At 42.7% G+C, this 26,510-nt stretch overlaps 1 protein-coding gene across 9 annotated transcripts in view; it reads left to right on the plus strand.

Moving 5' to 3' along the window:
• Positions 1-26,510, plus strand: part of NFASC (neurofascin) — a 258,666-nt gene that overhangs the window by 183,374 nt on the left and 48,782 nt on the right. For 7 of the 9 annotated variants that reach the window (XM_007481242.2, XM_056815787.1, XM_007481241.2 and 4 more), the window contains 13 exons: positions 1,680-1,791; positions 3,757-3,941; positions 5,297-5,428; positions 11,381-11,524; positions 13,280-13,391; positions 13,815-13,981; positions 16,000-16,147; positions 18,395-18,519; positions 19,485-19,529; positions 21,785-21,886; positions 23,454-23,651; positions 24,803-24,873; positions 26,028-26,250. In XM_007481242.2, the coding sequence (XP_007481304.2) occupies positions 1,680-1,791; positions 3,757-3,941; positions 5,297-5,428; positions 11,381-11,524; positions 13,280-13,391; positions 13,815-13,981; positions 16,000-16,147; positions 18,395-18,519; positions 19,485-19,529; positions 21,785-21,886; positions 23,454-23,651; positions 24,803-24,873; positions 26,028-26,250 (1,764 nt within the window). The remainder of the gene's footprint in view (positions 1-1,679; positions 1,792-3,756; positions 3,942-5,296; positions 5,429-11,380; positions 11,525-13,279; positions 13,392-13,814; positions 13,982-15,999; positions 16,148-18,394; positions 18,520-19,484; positions 19,530-21,784; positions 21,887-23,453; positions 23,652-24,802; positions 24,874-26,027; positions 26,251-26,510) is intronic. The other 2 variants (XM_056815788.1, XM_056815789.1) reach the window with 1 other exon arrangement.

Consider the following 26,510-nt stretch of genomic DNA (forward strand, 5'->3'; position numbering starts at 1 on the left):
GGAAGAAGATGATCTCTGCCCCCCAATAGTTTATGTAAACTCAAATCATTCTCTTCCTTTGTCTTTCTTTGACAAAGGGAGAAACAAAACAACTGCCATGGAATATTTCTCCCATGATGGGTTTATTCCCTCTCTCTCTATGATTACTTTGGAAGTTTTCATTCTTTACCCCAGGACAGTCCACCTCCCAGTGTGTCCATGTTCATTCCCATTAGACTGGGGCTGGGAGAGACTTGGAGTGTCTTTGGCTAGGAGTCCCCACTGGTTTCAGACAAGGACAGTCCAGGATAACAAATTACTTCAGTCCCTTTTCTGATTAGGGAATGCCAATTACCCAGGTGCAGAGGGTCCCTAAAGACCACCTTGCCCCCTCTCCATGACAACATTGATTAAATCCTTCCCAATGAACAACTTTTTTCTTCATCTCACAAATCTCTGAGGAGTTCACAGCCCCTGGCAGCCCAAGATGGAGTTCATTAAGCTGCATCTCCCGCCAAAAAGGTCAGCTCTGTGCCATGCCCCCCCCTAATGCCCCAGCTCCAATGGGTGGTCTGAGATCAGTGTCTTCCCCACTTTTTATTTTCTGATTTGTGACTCATGGTTGGGAGGTGTCATTATGCCATCTGTCCCACTTCTTTTAGAAAACTTTCTCATCACAGTCCTTCACAAAAAAGTTATGGTAAGAGAGGCCTAGACCAAGTAAAGTAGTGTATAGACTCTTCTGATTTGAGCATCCACCTCTGAGGTCTCCCCACCATTCATCTCACCATCCATTCTTTGGGATACTGTTCCTGAAAGCCCCCCAGAAAGTTTTCAGTCATTTGGTCCTTAAAATAGCCACACAACAAAAAGCCATTTCATTAATTTCAGAATCATATTAATATGGAAGCTGTTTCTGAGCTCAGATGAATAGTAAATCATATTCTCCAAGGGAATGGCTATCTTGCCTCACACCCCCTTCCTCATCATCTTATTTTTAATTAACACTCTCCTCTCACTTCCACCCCCTTCTAAAGCCATTAGTAAACGTACAGACTAGTTTTAGTCCCAGAGTGGATGTGATGCCTGCCATTCCTGCTTATTAACTCTCCATGTCAATGCAAAACCATTAATAACTCTCCCCTGGTGTTTCTGACTGTGTCTGTGTCCTTGAAGCTCTATCCTTGCTCAGTGTCTCCAGGGTCCTAAAGAGCATGTTATGTGTGTGTGTCCTTTGTATAATCTGTATCTTAGACCTTTTACATTTCCTTTCTCTGGGAGGAAGGGCAAGCTGCTCGGGTAAGAATATGCCATACCAGTTCCTAGATTTGCAGAACATGGCTAAGCTTATTTGTGGCATGGTCTTATCATAACATATACCCCTCCCTTGCTCCCTCCCTTTTATCCTTTGGAAGAGTACAGGTGTGTTTTGGACAATGAGAGGATGATTCTTCATGACATGTTTCATCAGCACATGGGGCCACATATGTGTGATGGAAAGGCAGATGGGTGGCTAGTGGGTCTCTCTCTTCCTTTGGTGTCCTAACATCTAGGGAGAAGGTTAATTGGAATAAAATCAAGAACCAAGTTTCCTAGGATGGGAGAAGATGTGGGCATGATGATGATTTCTTTCCAGCCAAACTATGCCACTATTCAACTTTCCAAGATGACTAACATGAGCATACTTTGACCTATTTCAGCACGAGGAGTCGCAGAAAGAACACCCAGCTTCATGTATCCCCTGGGCACGTCGAGTAGCCAGATGGTGCTGAGGGGCATGGACTTGCTACTGGAGTGCATCGCCTCAGGGGTGTATGTACCATTTGTGTCTACTTGGACCCTTCCTCCTGGCTCTGTTCAGAGATTGGGAGAGGGCCTTTGTCTGGGTTTCACTCTCTAGTTGATATTAAAGGTGAGATGATGACCTAGCTAAATCCCATGCTGGAGCTTGCCAAGTGATCTAGCTGGACATAGAAACCCAAGCAATCTCCAGTGGAATTGTGGAGCTCTATCACATCCCCATCGCTCTATTATTTGGGGAAAGAGGAGAGAAAGAAGAGTCAGAAATTCTGTCTGATTTAATGTTCATCTGCTGTGTCACCCTGGATATGTAATGCAATCTTTCTGTGTATCTGTGTTGCCTATAATGGAGACCTAATTCTTGGAATTGGAACTCAAATTGGAAGCACACTTGCTCCCCACCCAAAGCAAACAAAACACTGGAAACCTAATTCTAAAGGAATTATATCAGGCAGGAAAGCGTTCTACCAACATTGCTTAGATGCAGTCCTAGAGTTATCTTTTTTTAACTTTACTTTTAATTCAATACCAGAGCAGCACCCCTGAGTTGCTGGGGATTGTGACCTCTGCTGTTTCTACTGCTGCCATCAGACTTCATTTTATCCCTGGGGATTTCCAAGTTTCTTCTTACTCCATGTTCACCTAGCCTTCGCACAAATATTCCCTTTCTTTCCTCACCTATCCAAGAAAGAAGCTGGGTTTTTCAAAAAGACATAATTAGGGAGCAGCTAGGTAGCTCAGGGAATTGAGAGTCAGAAGGGTCTGGGTTCAAATGCAGCCTCAGACATGTCCTAACTGTGTGACCCTGGGCAAGTCATTTGACCCAAATTGCCTAGTCCTTTGTGCTCTTCTGCTTTAGAACCAATACTTAGAATTGATCCTAAGATGGAAGGTAAGGGTCTAAAAAAAAGACATTATTAGAGAGATAGCTAGGTAGCACAGTGGCTAGAACACCAGGCCTGGAGTTGGGAGGATGTGGCCTCAGATACTTCCTATACTTCCTACCTATAAGTCCTGGGCAAGTCACTTAACCCTGATTACCTAACCCTTATGACTCTTCTGTCTTAGAACGGACTAAGATATAACATAAAGGTTTAGAAAAATACATTATATGTCACTAAGGGGAAAAAAAACTAAAATAATATGAACTTTTGTAGACCAAAATTTGCAAGACATGTAGACATACAGATAGATATAAAGATAGATAGAGGGATAGATAGATAGATAGATAGATAGATAGATAGATAGATAGATAGATAGATAGATAGATAGGCAGGCAGGTAGGCAGGCAGGTAGGTATAGGCAGACAGACAGATAAATAGACAGACAGACAGACAGACAGATAGATAGATAGATAGATAGATAGATAGATAGATAGATAGATAGATATTTCAAGGATCTTCTCATAAGACATCCCTTATCTTTAGATGATCTATAGCACAGCTTCAGGCTAATGAGATCTGCTGATAATGAACCAGCCTCTAGGTCTGCCCTTGATACATGGCAGTCAACTCCAATATGTAACTACTGGCTGGGTCTCAAGTCCAACTCTCATTCAAAGCTTCACCTCTGCTTGCCCCCCACCAACTCACGGGGTCAAGGCTTCCCAGACCCATGAGTCCTATACTTTGGCAAGTCTGCATCTAGTTAAATGTTTCACCCCTGCTAAGTCCCAACCCTGTGGTCTGCCCCAGGTTAAGTGAATGATGCCTGGTGATGTCCAATGCCTCCCTAATGAAGTATTCTTTTGAAATACCTTGGAGGTTTTATAATATCCTACATAGCGAAATAAATATTCAGTTCCCACTAAAAAAGGAATAGAGAAGGGTCATTTCATTACTTTAGCCACTTAAGAAATCTTGGCCATCACAGAATCTTAACCTTAGAAGTAGTATATAATCCAGCCTTCCTTCAGAATCCCCAGTAAGGGGATTAACTTGTCCACCTTTTATCTCCTGATGGGTTTGAACCTCCTAGACCAGCACCAGACATCGCATGGTACAAGAAAGGTGGGGACCTCCCAGCTGGAAAAGTCAAATTTGAAAACTTTAATAAGGCCCTACGTATCACCAATGTCTCAGAGGAAGACTCTGGGGAATATTTCTGTCTGGCCTCCAACAGGATGGGCAGCATCCGGCACACGATCTCGGTGAGAGTAAAGGGTACGTTGTGTGTATTTCTCATTATGGTTATTTTGCCTGTCCAACAGCTCCTTCCCCCCAACCTTGCCCCAACTGCTACCACCACCCCTCCTCCTCCTGAGGGAGGGGGGGAGCCACCCAAAACACCATGCCCTATTGAGTAACCATCTGCCAGCAATCACTCTGCTTACTACTGTGAGTGGCTGTTTAGTGTGTGTGTGTGAAAGAGAGACAGAGAGTGAAAGAGGAAGAGAAAGACCCAGAGACAAAAAGTAGGGGTGGTGTTGGGAGTGAGATAATTGGGGAATGCTGATCACCCTGATGCACAGAGTCCCTGCAGACCACTCTGCTGCCCTCTCTCCATGACAGCATTGATAAAATTCCCCCAATGAACAACTTTGTTCTTTACCTCAAACATATCTGAGGTGCTCACAGCCCTTGACAGCTCAGGATAGGGCCCACAGCCTAAAGAGGGACCTATGCCCAATTCTCCAAAATGACTGTGGCTCCTTCCCTCATCAGGCAGATTCCCCTCCACCATTTCCCGATCCACTGCCATCACTTGGATCACAGCCACAGAGCCTGTTGGCATGTTGTTAGTTTTTTTTTTCATTTTGTTGTTCTTTGGTGTGTTGTCTCTGCCATACAATTTTCTGTGTATGTATGGGTTAGTGCTTCTTTTAGGAAAGAGACAAAGTCAATGTCATTGTTAACTCAGCTCATAAAGCAAAAGGGCAAAGGTTCATTCCCCATACAAAGTCGGTGAATTCCCAGCTCTTAGAAAGCTGTGGGCTCAGCATGTTTCTTAGAGTGGTAGGATTAGGTTGTCCTGAGCCATCTACATCCTTATCCGGTGCCCCCTTGGGACCACTTTTGCACAGTTGCTGGCTTGGTACAGGAAGGTATTCTATTAATCATGGTATGGTGTTTCTTGGTTTGAAGATAATTGGCTTCATGGTCTTAGTCTCATTAGTGCCATAAGCATTACAAGCAAAATCCAAAGGTGAAAGGAGGCAGCAAACAGGAAACCAGATGAGAGCCTCCTTAGGCCTGAGAGAGGCCCTGCCTAAAGGAAGCTGAGGAACTACCTAGGGAGAGTCAAGGTGACCTTGTAAATAAGGGCCCAGAACAGCCTGATGCACATTCATCTATCCTATCCTACCTAGACATGCCAAGTCAAGATTCCGTATCGCCTAGACCCCTAACTAAAAGTTGGCAGACTGACTGTTGTCAGTAAAAGTGGGACCAGGTCAGCACAGGGAGAGCCAAGTTGCACTTAAAGTTGCTATGCTCCCTGGAGAAGCTCTTGTCTTGATTTTCCTATTCCTTCCCCAACCCATCTGACTGTCTGGCCTATGGCTGTCCTTGCCTTCCAGCCGCCCCCTATTGGCTAGATGAACCCAAGAATCTTATCCTGGCCCCAGGTGAAGATGGGAGGCTGGTGTGTCGGGCCAATGGGAACCCCAAGCCCACCGTCCAATGGCTAGTGAATGGGGACCCTTTGGAAGGTAAGTGATATGATGTCTCCTTCACCCTTACCTTCCATCTTAGAATCAATACTGTGGGTATACAAAGGCAGAACAGTGTATCAGTACTATAACAACACTGTGCTCTACCCCCTGGCATATGACATCTAAAATAATTCAATCATAGGGCAGCTAGATGGCTCAGTGGTTAGAAAGCCAGACCTGGAAAAAAATTGGAAAATGAAGGGGTGACCCTCCATTAGGGAATGGCTGAACAAATTGTGGCATATGATGGTGATGGAATACTATTGTTCTATAAGGAATGATGAACTGCTCAATTTCTATAAGAACTGGGAAGACCTCCATGAACTGATATGGAATGAAATGAGCAGAACCAGGAGAACATTGTACATAGTAACTGAAATATTGTGGGATGATCAAATATGATAGACCTTGCTACTAAGAGCAATGCAAGTGATCCAGGACAATCCTGAGGGACTAATGAGAAAGAATGCATCCACATCTAGAGAAAGAATGGTTGGAGGAGAAATGCAGAAGAAAAACATAAGATTTATCACTTCTTTATGTGGGTATATGATTTGGGGTTTTGGTTTCAAAGATTACTCTATTACAAAAATTAATAATATGGAAATAGGTATTGAGTGATAATACATGTATAACTCAGAAGAATTGCTTGTCAGCTCCAGGAGGGGGGAAGGAAAAGGGGAGGAAGAAAACATGAATCATGTAACCATGGAAAGATATTTTTTAAAAAAGAAAAGAAAAAATATGTTTTTTAAAAAAGAAAAAGAAAAAGAAAGCCAGGCCTAGAGCTGAAAGGACCTTGGGTTCAAATCTGGCCTCAGACAATTCCTAACTGTGTAACCCTAGGCAAGTCATTTAACCCCAGTTGCTTAGCCTCTACCTCTCTTTTACCTTGGAACTAATACTTAGCATCACTTCTAAGACTGAAGAAAAGAATTAATAAATAATAAAGACTGTTAAACTTTTCCTGTGTACAGGTCAGAATGACTTCAGGTTCTTCATCCCCTTTTTGATCCCCTTTATTTGATCTGTGAGACATCAAATTAAACTTTCTCCCAAACAAAGAATAAGAAAGGAAATATTATTCTGTATCACAAAGGATTTAGGCAGGAATTCTTGACCTTTTTTGTGTGGCCCTCTTCTTTTTAACTGAGCAAAAGAAATGGGATTATGGATGAAAATATGTGAAAATACAGTTATCAAAAATTTTTTTTAATCTCACAAACCCCAGGTTGGAGACCCTGAGTTTAGGGTTGAATTTGAGGAAGAACTTGTTAGGAAGGGTTGATAGTCATTGAAGGAGGTTTTGAGTTAAGCCATCTTGGAAGAGATAGAAAGATCCAGAGTTATAAGGAGATTCAGAGGCCAATCTCCTCATTTGAAACATGAGGAAACTGAGTCAGAGAGAAGTTTAAGTGATTTTTCCAAGGTAACATAGCCAGTAAGTGTCTGATATATAATTCAAATGAACTCTGGTCTTCCTAACTCCAAGGCTAGCGTGTCAGATGATCTCAGGGGCCCTCATAACTAGATGGTAGGAAGCCATATTGTTCCTTGTTCATTTTCCCTGAGTAAGGAGACCATAAAAAAAACAAACCTACCAGCTGAACAAGCTCTCTTTACTAAAAGAACTGAATTCAAACTTCAGAGCATCATACTGGATGGATTCTAGACCCAGAGAATAGATACAGCCATGAGTAAATTGGAAAGTACCCCGATCTCATTCCCCTCCAATTTCCTGCGTCCTCATGGTACTTTGGTATTAAAGGCAACACATATCTCTGATCCTCTGCTTGGCGGATAACACCTAGGACCTGTGATGAAGGGTCAGCCTTAGAAATGTCACCTGTCACTCTCACTGGGGAAGCAGCAAGCTCTGTGCACTTAGGGGAGATTGATGAGAGGGGAGATCAATTGCATGGACCTTAGAGCTGGGAGGCAAAGAATAGATGGCACTGGAGCCTTTTTATGGCTAATGATGGGAGGGGGGAGGGGGATGCTGACCTGGCCTGAATTCAGCTTTTGCTGATTCTCTAGTCTCTGAGCTCAGAATAGCTGTCTGGAGAGCAGCGGCGCCTGGGAGGCCAGACTCCTGGGTCCCTGCAACACAGCTCTGCCTCCATCCAAGTCTGTGACAAGTCCCGGGCAAATTATCTGATTCTAAGCACTGAGTCATCCAGTAATGATGGATTTTTCTTTTTAAAAGTCTTATAAGTGACCAGAAGGGTTAATGCTAGGTCATTGTGGAAAACAGCCACCTTATACATAGTAGAAATGATTTTGTTTAGAAATAGAAACAATCAGGGAGCAGCTGGGTAGCTCAGTGGATTGAGAACCAGGCCTAGAGACGGGAGGTCCTAGGTTCAAATCTGGCCTTAGCCACTTCCTAGCTGTGTGACCCTAGGCAAGTCACTTGACCCCCATTGCCTAGCCCTTACCACTCTTCTGCCTTGGAGCCAATACACAGTATTGACTCCAAGATGGAAGGTAAGGGTTTAAAAAAAAAAGAAATAGAAACAATCCTAAAAGTTTCTTTGGATTTTTTTATTTGAAATGCATTTACATCTATTATCCAATTCTCTTTTCACAGAATCCCTAAAAGGGAGGGTTGATTCTATCCATTCTTATAGTTAAAAGAAGGGAAACCCAGAAAATTGAGAGACTTGTCCAGATAAGGTGATATAGTGAGTTAGGGATGGAGCTGAGCCCCGAGTGTCCTTACTCCTGCCCCACTCTATGCAGCTGCTTTTCTTAGAACAAAATGGGTAGCTGTTATAATAATAATAAAAATCACAAAAGGGTTATTCTTTTTTCTTAAATGTGAGCATTTTGTTAACAAACAGTAGGACAAATCAACTATGAACACCAGTACTCATATACTTAAGCAAATATGTAAAAAATAAATACATCACAATCCACTTATAAACATATGTAACACTTCTGTCAATGCACTCAGTATGTATTGGGGAGAGTGGACACACATTTACAAAAACCTGCCAATGAGGTACATGAGTGAGGAAACTCTATGTGCTCAGGGTCACTATGAACTATGGGATCATAGGCTTCAGTATCCCACAAGGCTTATTCTTAGGAGCCCAGATTTAAACATTGTCATCATCATCATGGTAATAATAGGATTTATAGAAAACTTGTAGATTCCCAAAGCATTTTACAAATATTATCTCAATAGATCATCACAATAATTCAGGAAGACAGATGCTATTGTTATATACCCATTTTACATATGAGGAAACTGAGGAAAACAGTGATTAAGTGGTCTCCTCAAGGTCACACAAGTGAGTGTCTGAGGCCAAATTTGAACTAAAGACTTCCTAATTCTGGTGCTTAGTATATTGTGAATGCAACTATTGAAACAAAACAGAAGGAACTGTGCCACACATCGTGGCAGGCTGTAATAATTCAGCACCAAATACCTACCAAGACATCACGATTGGATAGAATTATGCATCAAAGCTCAATCTTTCATAAACTGACATGTGACAAACCCCACTACTACAATTTTTGTTGTTATTCAGTTGTTTTTCATGTCAGATTCTTTGTGACCCCATTAGGAGTTTTCTTGGCAAAGATACAGATAAGGAAACTGAGGCAAACAAGGTAAAGTGACTTGTCCAGGGTCACATAGCTAGTAAACCTCCAAGACCAGATTTGAACTCAGGTCTTCCCAACTCCAGGCCCAGACCTCGAAATCCTCTTGTGGACTCAGCTAATAAACTGTACTAAAACTAGAGCATTATCACAGACCTAACTGTTGCCCATAATCTCCTGCATTTATCATTGCTCCATGAAAACTTAAGAACAATATTTTTAATAGAGGTTTCCTCCTTTCTCATAAACCAATTGAGAATGTCAATAGCACATAATTCCTAAGATTTGGAGATGATCACTTGAGATAACAGGCAATTTGCAAGCTTTCAAGAGCTACATAAATGCGGTTATCCTGTTACTATTTTTCATTATCACAATCAACATCAGCACCAAATCCTCCATCTCCAATTTATGTTGAACAAAAAGGGTTTTCACATATAAAGGGATATTAGACTTTGACTTAGAGTCTGGGGCTTTTATATTTTTAAATATAAAGGGAGTTGAGGCAGCTAGATTGCACAGTGGATAGAGCACTAGACCTGGAGTTGGGAGGACCTAGGTTCAAATCTGACCCTTTACCCTGCCTAGTCTTCTGTCTTAGAACTAATACTAAAACAGAAGGGGTATACACACACACACACACACACACACACACACACACACACACAGGTATATTATACATATTAGTACATATATATACAGTCATACTATATATGTGGTATATGTATATACATACATATATAGGTAGAATATATGGGGATATATATAGACACAAGTGCATATATACTATCTATATGGGATATATACACATATGTACATATATGCTAAATATGTGTGTATCTATATACATATACATTTATATTCTATATATGGTCTATGTATATATAGTATATATTATATACATGGATATAATATATGTGGATATGTCTATGCACACATATACATGTGGCAAAATCAGAATCCTAGAAGAGAGGGAGGTCCATCCTCTCTGGTACGGCACCTGCCCCCAGGATATGTTCAGGGGGCCTCCAGAAGCCAAGCTGATATCCCAATACTTTATTCACTTAGGAAAGTAATTGTTTTCTCCACCTGTGCAGTGGTCCATAAAGCATTGAATACAAAAGAAAAACACCAGGAAGACAAAGTGTCCCAGGTCTGCTTCCGTCCAGGTCCAGCAAACAAGTTGAGAAAAGGGAGACAAGACTAGCCAGAGCAGGACAGCCATTCTTCCCTGGACCATTTCTATAGGTGCACCAATGAAAAGGATGAAGTGAAGAACAATCATAATGATAATGGTCCTCACATGCATAGAGACTTCTCACTATCCACTGAGTCAGACAGTGTAAACACCAGCCCCACTTTACAGATGAAAAAAAAAAACTCAACTGAAAGTGGCCTGTCCAAAATCACATGACTCATGTCTAGGGGTGTCCGAGGTGGGACTTGAGTCCAGGGCTCCTAATTCAAAGACTAACACTAGCCCCTGCATCACACTTCCTTTCAATATGGGACAGAATGCTCCCAACACAACTCAAGTCCTCTGGGGCTCTTGTCTTTCTGCCAGTCTACTAATAGAATTATAGACTTAGAGCTTGAAGGAATCTCTGAGGCCATCTGATCCAACCTCCTCATTTGCCAAATGAGGAAAATGAGGCCATGGAGGGGACATAATGCTGATGGTTATGCAGCTAGCTAATGTCAGAGATAACACTAGATCCTAGAACCTGGATCTTATCTCTGGATCCATCCTTATACTGTTCCACTATGTCTCCATTTGGTTAGTCTTCATGCTCTTTTTAAACCCTGACCTTCTGTCTTAGAATCAATTCTATGTATTGGTTCCAAGGCAGAAGAACAGTAAGGACTAGGCAATGGGGGTTAAGCTTGGAACCCAGAACCTCCCCTCTCTGGATCTGGCTCTCAATCCACTAACTCTTCATATTTTGCAAATTACATTCTCTTGCCAGCTTCTCATGATGACCACTTAAAAAACCCTTCCTTTTGGTCTTGGTAACAACACTAAGACAGAAGGGCAAGTACTAGACAGAGTTAAGCAATTTACCAGAGTCTTATAGCAAGGAAGTGTCTTACTTATAAACACCTCCTAAGAAAGGTTGGATAGGGATTATTCCTATTCTTATTATTCTCACTTGAGAAATTTAGGAACTAAATCTTGCACTGGAACAATGGCATGCCCCAAATTAAAGAGAATTAGCAGAACCAAGATCAGAACCTGGGTGCCCTGATTCTCAGCCATTCTGTGAGGCCCTGACAGGTAAACCTATGGCCCCCAACATCATCAGCTATTTCTTAATGGAAACTTCTCTTCTTCACCCCTAGCGGCACCTCCCAATCCAAGCCGCGAAGTAGCTGGAGACACCATCATATTCCGGGACACTCAGATTGGCAGCAGTGCAGTATACCAGTGTAATGCATCCAACGATCATGGCTACCTTCTAGCCAATGCCTTCGTCAGTGTTCTGGGTAAGTGCAGAGGGTGGCATTGCTTGAGAGAGTGTGTTGTGGTGGGTGAAAGATGAAATGACTGAAGAAACAGAGGTTCAAGCTTCCAAGCATTTTAATTAAGCAGTACATGCAAGTTGCCCAATAAATCAGGAACAAGTCCCTTCCTTAGCTTAGACCTACTGGCTGAATACAGGGGGGGGGGGGGACAGATTTTTCTTCATTAAAAACAATCAAATAAGCCAATCAATTGAAAGGAGTCTGATTTCTAATTGGAAGAAAGATTAGGGATTTTCCAAGTTGGGGTGGGGAAAGCAAACAGGTACAATTCCCTGAATTCAGAAAAAGAGGTGTCCTACTTCCCCCAAATGTCTTTGTTCAAAGACACTTTGTTCAAAGTATCCATGTTCAAAGGAACATGGAAACAATAACTAATTGCAGTATAGGGCCAACTTTCAGATGAGACATATAGGTCCCTGTGAGAAAACTCCAGGGAGAGGTGGTCCAGTTTTCCAGTCATACAGGGATAGGTTCAAACAGTGCAATAAGGTTTTCTCCCATTTTCCACAGTTAAATGAAGTTTTTTCACAAGACAGAAATTGAACTGGATCCATAATTGAATAGAAACTAAGCTAGCTCCAGAATTGAGTCATAAGATGGAGTCAATGTAGTTCATTCATTTCCCCTAATTAGCCACTTGTTGTCCAAATCCCCTCAGTTTCTCAGTGTGGGCAGTGGAGAAAGAAGGTGACATTGTTGTGATGGGAGTATTGATATAATACCTTTTCTTCTTTTCCTCAGTTATAGTGATATCATCCTTAGTTTAGATGTTTCCCAAAAGAGAACAGGATAGTCTCCTGTCTTCTAAGGGGAGGATCAGACCAGCTTAGATCCAGACTATTTGGGATTGGGCTGGAGAAGAGATGAAAGTAGAACTGTAGGTAAAATTGTCTGGATTTGGGGAGAGAATTCTGCATTCCTGCAAAAGGGAGATTTGTGTAGACATGTGGCTATGGCATTAATTCAGCCACAAAAATAAGCTTTAGTATACTGTCCATGCTAATAAATATGGTATAGAGAACATTGCCATTTTAAGTCTCTGTGTGGTTTATCACTTGATCTCATTATTGGAGCCAGAGCCTAGTTTGGAAGAATGGCTCTGAATATATTTTCTGTACTCACTTCAGAACGTGAAAGGAGTGAGAGGAGAGGGAGAAATAGTTGGAAGGGTTCAAGGACTTCAGAAAGAATATGCAGAGGGTATTTCATCCAGCATTTGATACTGAATAATTTTGGAAAACTAGAAGCAGTGAATGGAGAGATGACTTGAAGCCAAGAAGACCTGGTTTCCAGTCACACCCCTGATACAAAGCTTTGTGATTCTGGGCAGGTCACCTCAACTCAACTGTGAGTTGCAGAGAAATGACAACCTGCATTGGTAAAGGGAGTTTCCTCACCTAGGAGTTCTCTATACCAATGAAATCAGAAGTCTAGTCTCCATTGCTAATTTTAAAAAATTGGATTGGATATTATGACTGCACCCTGTCCCATTCTCATCCAATCCTGAAAGGCTCCTTAGAGCTGATAGAATGGATAGAAGAAGATACATGGCCATGTACATGGGAGATGGGAGGTTGTTCCAAGATAATCAAGGATTGTCCCCCACCAAAAAAAGAAAGAAAGAAAGAAAAGAAAATTAAAAGGTCCAAGAAGTAAGGAACTAACACCAAGAAGGGTGGCCTCAGCAGTCCCAAACAGGCACTCTGTGGATTTCAGATGTGCCCCCTCGGATGCTGTCCCCTCGGAACCAGCTCATCAAGGTCATCCATTACAACCGGACTCGACTGGACTGTCCTTTCTTTGGGTCTCCAATTCCTACCCTCCGATGGTAAGCTCCGGTCACACCTGGCCCCACCTTCTATGGGGAGGGACTGCCATGTATGTCTCCTTTGTAGCCCATAATTAGCCTTGTGTGCGACTGGAGTGGACCCTCAGCAACTACTGGGAAAAAATAGAACTTTAGAGCTGGGGAAGCCTTAGTAACCATCTAGTCCAATCCCCCTTTGCTGTACAGAGGAGAAAACTGAGAGCCAGCAAAGGGAAACAATTTGCTCAAGACCACACAGTGAATTGGTGATAAAAAAAAAAAAAAGCCTGAAGGCAGGACTCTTGGCTCTCAGTTGCCTTCTATTCTTTCCACTGTAACATAGAGTTTCCCTTGTGGAGTTACATGCTTCTCCCTTCCCTGTCCCTAGCCACCCTCCCCACCTCCTGCCTCATTATGCTGTGGTCTCTTTTGCTGTGTTGCGAGGTTTAAGAATGGGCAGGGGAGCAACCTGGATGGTGGCAACTACCAAGTCCATGAGAATGGCAGCTTGGAAATGGCCATGGCCCGGAAAGAAGACCAGGGTATCTACACTTGTGTGGCCACCAACATCCTGGGCAAAGCGGAGAACCAAGTCCGCCTGGAGGTCAAAGGTAGAGTCACATGAGAAGCCTGTGTCCATGCTTGCTGTTCTTGGGGAACATTGACCTTGTCTACCCCCAGCTGAGTGTTCCCCAGGGCTCTGGCCTGAGCCCTCTCTCCACACTATCTGTCTTGGAGATCACATCCCCTGAATTCACAGGTGCCTCTGAGAAGACAACTCAGATCTTTGTATCCAGCCCTAGTCCCTCTCCTGAACTCCAGGCCCATATCGCTGACTGCTTTTTGAACATCTCTAACTGGATGCCTCCCAGCCATCTCAAACTCCACATTTCCAAAATAGAACTCATTATCTTTACCCAGAAATCACCCCTTCTTCCTAACTTCCCCATTTCTGTTTAGCATACTACTTTCCTTCAAGTCACCTCCATTTGCAAGCTCAGTCTTCCTCAAATCTGCCTTTGTCCCCCTCACCTCTTACATTTTACCTCCCCAATATATCTCACATCTGTCTTTTTCTCATCACTCACCCAGCTATTACTCTAATTCAGGCCTTCATCACCTCTCACTTTAGACCATTGCAGTAATCTCCTAATTGTACTTCTTGCCTTCAACCTCTCCCTTCTCCAATCAATATTTCACACAATCACCAAATTGATATTCAAAGCATAGGCCTTACTATGTCACTCAAGAATCTATCCCAGCTAGGTAGCACAGTGGATAGAGTGCCAGACTTGGAATCTGAAGGACCCAAGTTCTAATCTGGTCTTAGACACTTCCTAACTGTGTTACCTTGGGCAAGTCACCATTCTTCTGTCTTAGAATTGATACTAAGACACAATATGGAACCAGATAGGTTGCTTAGTGGTTAGAGGCCTAGGGATAGAAGGTCCTGGGTTCAAATCTGGCCTCAGACATTTCCTATTATATTATCCTGGCAAAGCCCTTAACCCTAACTGCCTTACCCTTACTGTTCTGCCCTAAAACCAATGCTAGTATGTATTCCAAGACAGAACATAAGGGTTTAAAAAATGAATCTCTCTGATTCTCTAACCTCTTGTATAAAATAAAAACTCCTTTTTGCTTTTCAAAGCCCTGAACAGCCTAGCTCCAACCTACTTTTCCATATTTATTACACAATATCTACTTCATACACATGACATCCCAGACAAGCTGGCCTACTTCATGCTCCTTGAACATGACATTCCATCTCCTATCTCATGCCTTTGCCTGTCTCACATGCATAGTATGCTCTCTCTCCTTACCTCTGCTTCAAAATTCCAAGCTTGCTTCAATGTTCCATTCAAAGGCCACCCCCTACACCATAAGACCTACAGGAAGCCTACCCTGATCCCCACCCCAAGGTACTGGTGCCCTTCCTGTGAAATTACTCTGTATGTATTTTTTCTTCTATTTGTACATATTATTTCCCCCAATAAGATGGAAGCTTCTTGAGGGCAGGGACAGTTTCATTTTTGCTTTATTTTGAACATTTAGAACAGTGCCTGGCAAATAGTAGATACCTTATAAATGCTTGTTGAATTGAATCAAGTACAAATTGGAGATGTATCTACTAATTGTCCAGTGTCCATGTATAGATGATCCACTTGGAAATTCCTCATTGCAAATGTTTACTCCCAGGACATCTTCCCCTAGCCTGAAACAAGTCTGAGCTCCCTCTCTCAGCTAATGGTATCGGTTCTAGGAGTGAAAACTCATAGATGTTATTGAGGGCCAAAGAGAACTAGGAGGAAAAATTTGCTATTCCCACCTGAACCTCAGAGAGAGACAGAGAGAGAGAGAGAGAGAGAGAGAGAGAGAGAGAGAGAGAGAGAGAGAGAGAGAGAGAGAGAGAGAGAGAGAGAGAGAGAGAATGGAGATGAATGGAAATTATTTTTGGATTGTCCACTATTCTGGACAATACTTTGATTCCCCTCCATGAATACAGACATCAGACATCTAGGAGCTGACTGAATTTGATTCTTCTAATCTATGTGACTGGCCTGAGGCTTTAGGGCAGTTTGTAACACTGAGGATGGTGGGCCAATGGGCTTCTTGTACTTCCCTACAGACCCCACCCGGATAACTCGGGTACCTGAGGACCAAGTGGTCAAGAGAGGCACAAACGTCGTGCTGGAATGTCGAGTGAAGCATGATCCCACCCTGAAGCTTACAGTCAACTGGCTGAAGGATGATGAGCCGCTCTACATTGGAAACAGGTCCCCATTCCTCTCTCCTACCTCTTGGGCCCAATGGGATGGCCTTCTCCCTACCCAACTTTACTCTAAATTTCCCACTATAAGGCCTCATTTTAGGTTCTCTAAGGGTATCTGAAGAGCACAGACTCTAGCAGGTTTGACCATGCTAGAAAGTCTTCAGGTGTAGGTCTAGCAACAGCCTTCAGTATCTATTGCCTGAGAATCAGCCTGGCTTTTCATCAGCAAAACGCTGGACCATCTAGAAAGGTTGCTTTCTACAGTGAAAGAGGAAATATTCACTCCTCCTGCTCCCCTGATGAAGTCATAGATCTTTGAAATATTGAAGTTTCCAGTGGGGGACATGTGATATACATATCAGTGATAGAAAACAACCAGTGTCACAGGTTTCACTGAAAAGCCTCTAAGATAAATACTGCTAGATCCTATCATGCCTCACTATGAACCACTGTCTCTTCTCCCTCCTCTCCCTTTTTCTTTTGATCTCTTTCTCTTCCTTCTCTTTTCCTCCCCTATTCTTCACTCTTCCCTCTCTCTTGTCCTTTTCCTTCCCTCTATTCTTTTTCTTATCCCATCTTCCTCTTTTCCTTTCCTCATTTTCTCATTCTCTCCTGTCCTTTCTCTTCTTGCCTTTCCCTCTTCCTCTCCATTATTCTTCTCTCCTGCCCTTGTTTTCTTTCTCTCCATTCCTCTTCTCATGCTCTCCCTTTCCTTCTATGTCTCCTGTCTGTGAATCAATGTTCCTCATAACCATTAATGATTTGATAGTTTGAGAGGACCAACATCACCAGCATCTTTCAGATGCAGTAGCAATGTCCTGATTCTCCGATAGAGGGCAGAGTTGGCCTGGATAGCACCTTCTCCTACAAAGTTAGCTTCCAAAATGAATATTCAAGCTATCCTTTGATTATTTGATTTGCTTAATTATCCAGGCCTCTTCGTGATGGGAGTTTGTTGCTAGGCTTACCATTGCAGCTTTTCTCTTCTTAATTCCATCTTGGGGCCAGGAATCTCAGTGACTACTAGTCTTACTAGGCTCCCCTGCAAGGTTTTTATTTTTCTCACTAGCTCCCTTGTAACTGAAGAGTAGTAGAAACCCCTCAACTAACTATCCCTCTTTGGACCAGGGCCTCTTATTATTCTATCGTACTCAGGCCTATTTTAGGTACTTAAATGATGATAACTCTTCCTTAAAATATCTATAATATTCTTTTCCCAAAGACTTAAATGGTAGATATTCTTGGTTCTAGAGTTAACTATATTTGCAACTCAGAGCTAGTACCTGCCTCTACCTCAGAACTGAGAGGAGATGCAAGCTGGGGGAGGGGGGAGGGCGCTCCTCAAAGGTGTATTGGGAGCTGGAGGTGTGGAAAGAAGTGAAATGATAGGATCATAATTTTAGAACTGAAAGGAACCTCAGAGATCATGTAGTCTAACTTCCTCAGTGAACATGAGGCCCAGAAAAGTTCAATACTGATCCACAATCACATAGGTAGTGCATAACAAAGTTGAGATTAGAACTCAGGTCCTCTGTCTCCAAATCCAGCATTTTTGGTTGTACCACATTGCCTCTCAATGATGAATCAACAAGTATTTATTGCAAGCCTACTGTATGCTTGGTACAAAATAGGTTCCCTGCCTTCAGGAAGCCCATTTGGGGAGATTAGACTAACACCATAGTCATATCAGAAAACAGTAGTAGATAACATGTAAATCAGTGTGAGACAATATAGGCTATAGGAGCTCAGAGGAAAGAAAGAGAAGTTGGAACCTAACTAATCAGAGAAGAGCTTCATAGGAAGCTTTAAGCTTCCTGAAGTCCTTTAAGCTGGACTTCAGATGTGGGGCCTGGACAAATGGAGGAGCAGCAAGATGACATTTCATTGTGGAGGACATCGTGACAGGCAAAGAAGTAAAAGTGCAGGTGGAATTTGGGAATGGTGAACAAAGTCAGGGTAGCTATAGCCATTGTTGCCCAAACCATCTTGGTTTCCTTTTTTGATTGACTTTAAGCATGGTATATATTTGGGATAACAGTCATTAAGATACTAATCACCCCCATCCCCTTGCCACAAAAAAAGGTGGGAGAGATTTTGACTTGGCACCTAAAAGAAATTTGGCATTGGAGTTGAGTTTTATTTCCCATTCTAGGAAGGAAACAAAAAGTGGTTTTCTCCTTAAGATTAGCCCCTCAATGTCTGGCTACTTGCCTCTCTCCCTAATAACTCTCCTACCTCTTCTCCTTTTCAGGATGAAGAAGGAAGAAGATAGCCTTACTATCTTTGGTGTGGCTGACCGGGACCAAGGAAGCTACACCTGTATGGCCAGCACCGAGCTTGATCGGGACATAGCCAAGGCCTATCTTACTGTGCTAGGTAACTGCCCCTGTGTTTACTGTCACTGGCCATCCCTTGCCCCTTCCCTATACACCCACACATATGGGCTAGCTTCAGAGATCCATTCCCACATTCAGTAAAGTTTTATTAAATATAATGAGCTTGAATGGATAATGGAACTGTTTGATCTAGCATCAAGGGACCCAACAAAAGTTCCAAAACATCTATAGGATACAAAAACCTAATAATGGACCTTTTAGATAAATAGCTTCCCCAGGAACTCAGCTAAGTGATGCTTGACTGGCACAGAGAAGGTGGGGAGGGTTTTCTTGCTTTGTTTTTTTGTTTTGTTTTGGTTTTGACTACCTTTTACAGCTAACCCTACACCACTAAGCTGATTAACTATTAAACAGTCCTTCATTAAAGGAAGAATGAATTCTGGATTTTTCCATTTACCTTGTCCTCCCATTTCTACTCCATTTTCTATCAGTATCTCCTAAAACCTCAAAGAGCCAGTCTGGGCCCATCCTTCCCACATCTACCCTAATCTAACTATGCTAATGGGGTATATTTTCCTAAAAGGGAAATCCCCCCAGAAATAAACTCACCAATTGCTTTGTCTTCATGGTAGCTCCTGATATTTTAACAGTCAGTCTTTCTGCTGTCTCAGCCTGAGTCCTGTCACACCCTGATGGAAGTGCTAAAAGTTGGATAGTAGTAGCCCTAAATGTGATGGTACCAGGAGGTGACAGAAGGGCCCTCAGCCTCACTATTCTCATCTGTAAAATGGAGTAACGATCACCACTGCTGAGCTCCCTGGTTTTTTGTACAAGCCAGCTTTTAAGACTATCATTAACCTCCCTGCAGGGATGATGAAAGCAGAGGCCTTCAGCATGAGGGCAGCTCTGCCCAGCCAGAAGAGACAAGATCCTTTGCCTGTTCCTCTCCCATTAGAACAACTTAAACAATACCACTAACCTGGTTAACCTGTCTTACCTTTGCAGCTGCTCAGGTTGTTCCAACTAACCGTATGGCTCCCCTGCCCAAAGGTAACTGGTAGTAACCTCAGTAGACTCTTCCCTGTAGTCTTTCCTGAGAGATGGGGAAAGTGGGCTTGGTGGGAGGAAGGAGAGTGGGAGGATGGGAGAGCCAGGGCGGGATACCGTATGTCCTGCTTTCAGGGAAGCAACTTTTCATTCTCACTTCTTTTTAAGCCTGTTTCCACCTTTCTGGGCCTTATCACCTGTCTGCTGCAGGTTTCCTTGGTCCCTAGCTCTTAGCCATAAGCCCTCCATGAACTTTGGGTCATTTTTAGAAAAAACCCTAGCTCCAAAGCACCTTTCCCAACCCTGGCCATATCACGTAGGTGAACCCTATCTCCTCTCCTCAGTTTCTCCCTAACTTTGTTTCCAGGACCTTGAGAAGCCTCTCCATTCACCATTCTATTCTACAAGTTAATGAAAAGTCACTGTGGGCAGAGTATTGTGCTAGGCAGTGAATGAAACACAAATCTAAAAGGCATGTTCCCTGCCTCCTTAGGTTTTATAGTCTAATGGGGACAATACGTATGTATACTATATACTAAATTATTATATACTGTCATTAAATTATTTATGATATATTCTCTATACATATATACATAACTATACATGTATAGTTATACATGCATATACATATATATATATATATATATATATATGTAACTGAAATAGGCATTAGACATAAGGCAGAGAGCTAGGTGAGATCTCTTTGACCCCTTTCTTAGTTTGCCTCCTCACCCACTCCCAGGCCTAAAGTTCTGTCACCCCAAGGGCAGGGGGCAAAGTCTTAGAAGCAAGAAAACCAGATGCAAACTCTAGCCCTAACCCTTAGAGGTGGTCTGATCCTGTGCAGCAAGTCTGTTAACCTCTCTGAAATTTAGTTTGCCCATCTATAAAATAAGGACAGAGGGGAATAATATTAATTAGATAACATTTCTCTTCCTCAGCTTCCCAAAGAGCTTTGCAAAGCTTAAAAGCTATGTAAAAATTGCCCATTATTACTATTATTACCTTGAATACTTACTTTGTTCATTATTATTTTTATAAGTCTAAGACAGAATGGCAAGAGCTAGGCAAATAACTCTTAAGTGACTTGCCCAGGACCACATAGTTGGGAAGTCTGAGTCCATCATCTACTCTTATTAACAACTAATGGGAAAGAACCACCAAGAGAGACCTCGATTGCTCTAACCTGAGGCTACTGTTAATATCTCAGCATTGTCTGATTGCCTAGACCCATGTTGGCGAACCCATGGCACACTGCTCTGTTCCCCCTCTCCATAGCACCCCAGGAAATTTTTCATATGCCCTGTCCTTCTGTCCAGCAGACCAATTCAAGTACTTCCTCCCTCCCCTGTCTGGGGTAATGCAGGGGGATCATAGGCAGCTTGAGGGTGAAGTTTGGGCATGTAGTCTCTAAAAGTTTCACCAACACTAACCTAGACCTTGTAGAGTAAAGAATCAAGCAGGAACCTCAAGAGACACACTGTATTACCGTACCCCAAAATGAATGTATCTCTAGTGGAAGCTTCAACTGATGGGTCATACTGATATTTCCTCTGCTGACCAGCCTCAGAACTCCCTTGAATGACTTTCTGTCTCCTTCCTCCCTCTTTATATCCATCCCCTGAGAGGCTAGCCAATGTATTTGCTGACTCTCCTATCCTGTCCAAGTTCTATAGAGGGAGCTATTGTTATGCAATCAGGAAGAGTAAAGGCAAATTATATTATACCCCACCCAAATTCCTCCCCTTCCCTCACCAGTTCCCAGGGCCCAGTTTTATCATCAAGGACTGTATGAAAAGGGTAGATGCAGCTGTTCTTAAAACCTGGCCAGATGTAGTCTAAAAACATTTGCTGGGGGTAGAGAGAGATGCTCTCATTGTCTTTCTCTTCCCAAGGTGCCTACCACTCATTTCTAACCCCGAGGTAACACTGTCTTTCCTCTTTGCCCACAACTTTAGTTTCGGGTGATTGTGAGATTACCCTCACCCCACCCCCATTTCATTCCATAGCTTTAGTTCTTAATGGAGAGGGGTTGGAGAGAAGCTGGAGTCATTTCCAAGTATGTAATTCTTCCATTGACCCAGGAGAACAAACCTAATAGCAGTTTCAACTTGGGGGTGATTACCTTGAGCCAGGGATGGACCATTCTGCATGCAATAGTATCTGGGACAGGGAACAGACTTAGGAAGTGGGTGGGAGTGGGGAATCATTCCACTAACTGTGAGACACCTGGGTGGATTTTCTCCCTCTCCTGGCAGAGCGACCAGATCCTCCTCGAGACCTAGAGTTGACTGACCTGGAAGAGAGGAGTGTGAGACTGACCTGGATCCCTGGGGATGACAACAACAGCCCCATCACAGGTCAGTGCATATAGAGGGTCACAGGCCACCTGGGATTTGAATATAAGGACACTGGCTTTCTCTTCCAGTCCTGCCTTTCTCCCTTGCTTTATGAACCCAGGCAAGTCACTAAACCTCTGTCGGTCTGTTTCCCCATTGGTGCATTAAGGACAATTGTTTTTTTCTTTCTGTTTGGAATAGTTTCCATATCTATGTAAAGGATTTGAGTTATTCAGAGCTGACATTTGTTGATGAAAACATTTGTTATGAAAAAAGTTTTTTAGGATCTACCACACCTGGGTTCCTTACTCAGACATCTTCTGAGTCTTCTGACAAAATCCAGCAGATAGATTTTCTGCCCCAACTCTCACTAACAGGCCATTCAAGGTATTCTGTCTGACTCTAAGGAAGTTCAGTGGCAGAGTTGAACTTGCCATTTCCTAGAGCAACACTTCTCAAAGTGTGGTCAGCAGACTCCTGAATATCCCCAAGACCCCCCCTTTCAGGTCTGCAAGGATACTATTTTCATAATAATACTAAGATATTTCTATTTTAATTGAGGTACATATCAAGATATAAACCACATAAACAAAAGCTTGTTAGGATCCACAATAATGTTTTTTAAATGTCAAGAGGCCCTAATGCTAAAAAAATTAGAAAACCACTAACCTATACTATCATGAAAGATTATTGTGAGTGATTTGATAGGAAAGTAATCTTGAGATACAGAACTAGAAGCCACACCTAATATGGGGCAGTTAAAGAAACTGAGAACATTTCAGCTAAAGAAGAAAAGACTCAGGGACATGCTTGCTGTCTTAATGTATTGAAAAGATATCATATGGAAGAAAGATTAGTCTTGTTTTACTTGGCTCCAAAGGAAAGAACTAGGGCCAATGTGTGGAAGTTTCAGAGAGGAATATTCTTATTTCCTATTAGGAAAACAAACTAATGAATAGAGCTATCTAGAATCAGAATGGTCTGCTTCCATCACTACAAGTTTTCAAATGAGTTTGGCAACCAGAATCTCATAATAGGAAAGATTATCAAAGGTTATCTGGTCTAATGGATAAGTGGGCAGGAATACCCTCAATAACGGGCCCAGTATGCCATCCAATAATAAGGAATGCAACTATCTTCTAGAGGCATTTCAGTCCACCTTGGACAGCTCCCTTGACAAGGAATATTGTAAGAGAAATTCCTTTTCCGGTCTAGATAGCATTGGGTGATTTCAAAGATCCCTTCCCACTCAGAAATCCTGAGATTAATATAACTGAGCCTTAGTTTCTTCCTCTCTATCTTGGAAACAATTCTTCCTGCCTACTCTTTTTTTTTTTTAACCCTTGCCTTCTATCTTAGAATCAATACTGAATATCAGTTCCAAGACAGAAGAGCAGTAAGGGCTAGGCAAGTGGGATTTAAGTGACACACAGTCAGGACATGTCCACTGAGCCACCTAGATGCCTCCTGCCTACTCTTGATCTCTTGGGGATGTGATAAATGGAAGTAAGAAGAAAAACTCCTCAGAGAGGAAGAGTTTGGGTTCAACCCTGAGCAGTAGTTCAGCCGTACTGCTATTTCCCTTCAGAGTACATCATACAGTTTGAAGAGGACCAGTTCCAGCCCGGTGTCTGGCACAGCCATTCGAAACACCCAGGCAGTGTCAATTCAGCAGTCCTCCAGTTGTCCCCATATGTCAACTACCAGTTCCGGGTCATTGCGGTCAATGATGTTGGAAGCAGTCATCCTAGCCTCCCATCTGAGCGCTACAGGACCAGTGGTGCACGTGAGTGCTTGCAGCTCACCTTCCCCAACCCAACAGAACACCCTGGCAGTTGAGGGGACACAGTGCAAAGGCCAAAGTCTCTGTTAGGCAACAATATGCACAGTTAACTTTGATTATCTCCCCACCTAGAGAATAGCACAGATCAATCACAACAGGAGACAGTTGATTATAAACTGAATTTCGTGTTTCCCTCTACTTCCCCTACCTTTGTGCCTATGGCTGCTCCCAGCACCTGGCATGTTACAAGGCACTCTGTGTCCCTGCCTTTGGCCAAACAGTGATCAAATTAAGGTATTATGTTGTAGAAGGGAAGAGGAAAGATTAATCATGTTAAGTGGGAGTGGGCATGGGAAGGATGAGGCTACTATGCCATGAAAAGAGCATGGAATTTAGAGTTCAGTGAACCCAGGGGACCTAGGTTCACATCCCAAGCCACTTTGAATAAATCATGGCTACGCCTCAGTTTCCTTCTCTGTAAATGAGGAGGATTTCTGAAGTTTAATCTAACTCTAAAATTATTATCAGATAATTGGTAGTGCCATACATAGATGAGTTAAATTGTTTTGAACAGAAATCATATTAAGTATCTATTAGGTGCAGGCACTGTCAAGCACTATATCTTCTAAATATTTTGCTTCAGTGAATTTGAATTTCCTGAGTTTAAACCATCTTCCTGTGGGAATGAGGGAGTAGGTATCTCAAAAATATTCAAGATGTCAGAAATAAACCCACCTGAATTTAAACATTTCTAGCGAATAAAGCAGAAAGATGGATAAACTGTAAGTGGGACATTGGAGAACTGGCTATACAATGAACAGAATATACCCCACCATGTACATGCCTATATTCTTTAAAGGGAGAGACTGCAAAAGGAAAAGATGGACAATAATGTAGGGAGCGATAGAGCTCTGTCTACAGCTAGTTTTAGAGAAATAGAGTCTGCACACAGGAAAGAAACTTAAGAATACTTATTTACAAGGCAACATCTGAATCAGTGCACAGCAATACAGGACATCCGTGGGGGGATGGGAGGGACAAAAATATTTATGGGAGTAATCCAGGAAACCTTCCTAGAAGAAGTGAGTTTTTAATTGGATGACAGAATGTGAGAGGTATTCATTAGATGCAAACTGCATCCATTTGGGTTTCAGCCCCAGAGTCCAATCCAGGTGATGTAAAGGGAGCAGGGTCCAGAAAGAACAACATGGAAATCACATGGACGGTAAGATCTTCTCTTCCCTCTGGTGGTGACTGCCCAGATTATGACACTGGTCCTGTTTCCCCAGTATATCTGAATATTTTTCTGTGAAGATTAAAAAAAAATAGAAGCAATTCTCTGGAATGGTTTCAGTAGAGGCCTGCCCAGGGGCGGGAAGTAACCTAGATAACCTCACAAGATTCTATGTCTAGTATGACAAAGTCCTATCCTCTTCTACTTGGTATCACTTTCAGCATTCAGTTCCTAGGGGTCATGTTTAGGGTAAGGAAGTCTAACAAGATACATATCCAAGAGGCCTGGATCCTACTCTCTAGAGCCCCCAGAAGGATAATTTACACTCTATGACTACCTTACCCCAAGAGACAAGATCCAGATTTTGGAATACAGGATGAAGAATGAGTCCTTGTTTTCTAGGAGCTAATAACTTTTGGGGGGTATAGGAGGATAAGATAGGCCCACACACAGGCACTCAGGACATTTATTAATCACTTACTATGTGCCAGGCTCTAAAAATACAAATGCAAGCAAACAAGACTATCTTTGCTGTCAGGAAGCTTCCATTCTATTAGCAGAAATCTGGAAAGGGGCAAGGAAGTAAATATTTTTGCTGAAATAGAATGAAGAAATAGAATGGAAGTGAGGTAGAGGCCTGATTCCCAACAAAATAAAATGGAAGATCACTTCTTAGAGCCAGAGGACCCAGGACCAGAGCCCAAGGTGGGGTATGGGGAAATGAGGATAATGGCTGGAGTATAGGAAGTATGGCAAGGAAGGAAGGAACTCCCTCTACCAATGCAACTCAGTACCTTCTTTGCCAATTATATTATTAGGTAGTTACCAAGGGCACCGAGAAGTTAAATAGTTTATCTGGGATCCCACATCCCTATGTATGTCAGTATGACTTGAACCCAGGTCTTCCTGACCCCAAACCAGGTCCTCTAGCCACTATAACATATTGCTTCTCCTAATTAGAAATCAGGTGCATGTTATATTCTCAGCTTTTATGGAGCAAGGGGAACATTGGCTCCTGCTTTACTTATATAAGTTGAAGACTTGGGGAGGGAGGGGTATTGACCACAGGCAGAAGGATGGGGAGAAGTTATATGACCCAGATTCCTCCCTATCCCTCCTGTCTGGTCTGTTTCCTTCTTGCTCAGCCCATGAACGCCACATCTGCATTTGGGCCCAACCTCCGCTACATTGTAAAATGGCGGCGGCGAGAAGGAAGGGAGAGCTGGAACAATGCCACAGTATGGGGCTCCCGTTATACAGTGGTGCAGACCCCTGTCTATGTGCCTTATGAGATCCGAGTGCAGGCGGAGAATGATTTTGGGAAGGGACCTGAACCGGACACCGTCATTGGATACTCTGGGGAAGATTGTGAGTACCCTCCTCTCTCTTCTTCTCTCAAGGGCCCTTCTGCTTCTACCAAAGGCCCTCAAACCCTGCCTGCTGGGCCCATGGGGAAGACATGGGTTACAGGAAACACCCTTGGGAGGACCAGCCATAGAGACCCAAATGAAGGGAATAGAAGAGAATGGTGGCCAATCTTGCTTCTAGCCATAAGTCCGTGCTCCTATGTGCACCCCATCTTTACTCCAAGCCATGAGCCTTAAACAGAAAAGGAGAGATGAAGGTGG

Source organism: Monodelphis domestica, chromosome 2 (assembly GCF_027887165.1).
Source record: "Monodelphis domestica isolate mMonDom1 chromosome 2, mMonDom1.pri, whole genome shotgun sequence".
NCBI lineage: Eukaryota > Metazoa > Chordata > Mammalia > Didelphimorphia > Didelphidae > Monodelphis > Monodelphis domestica.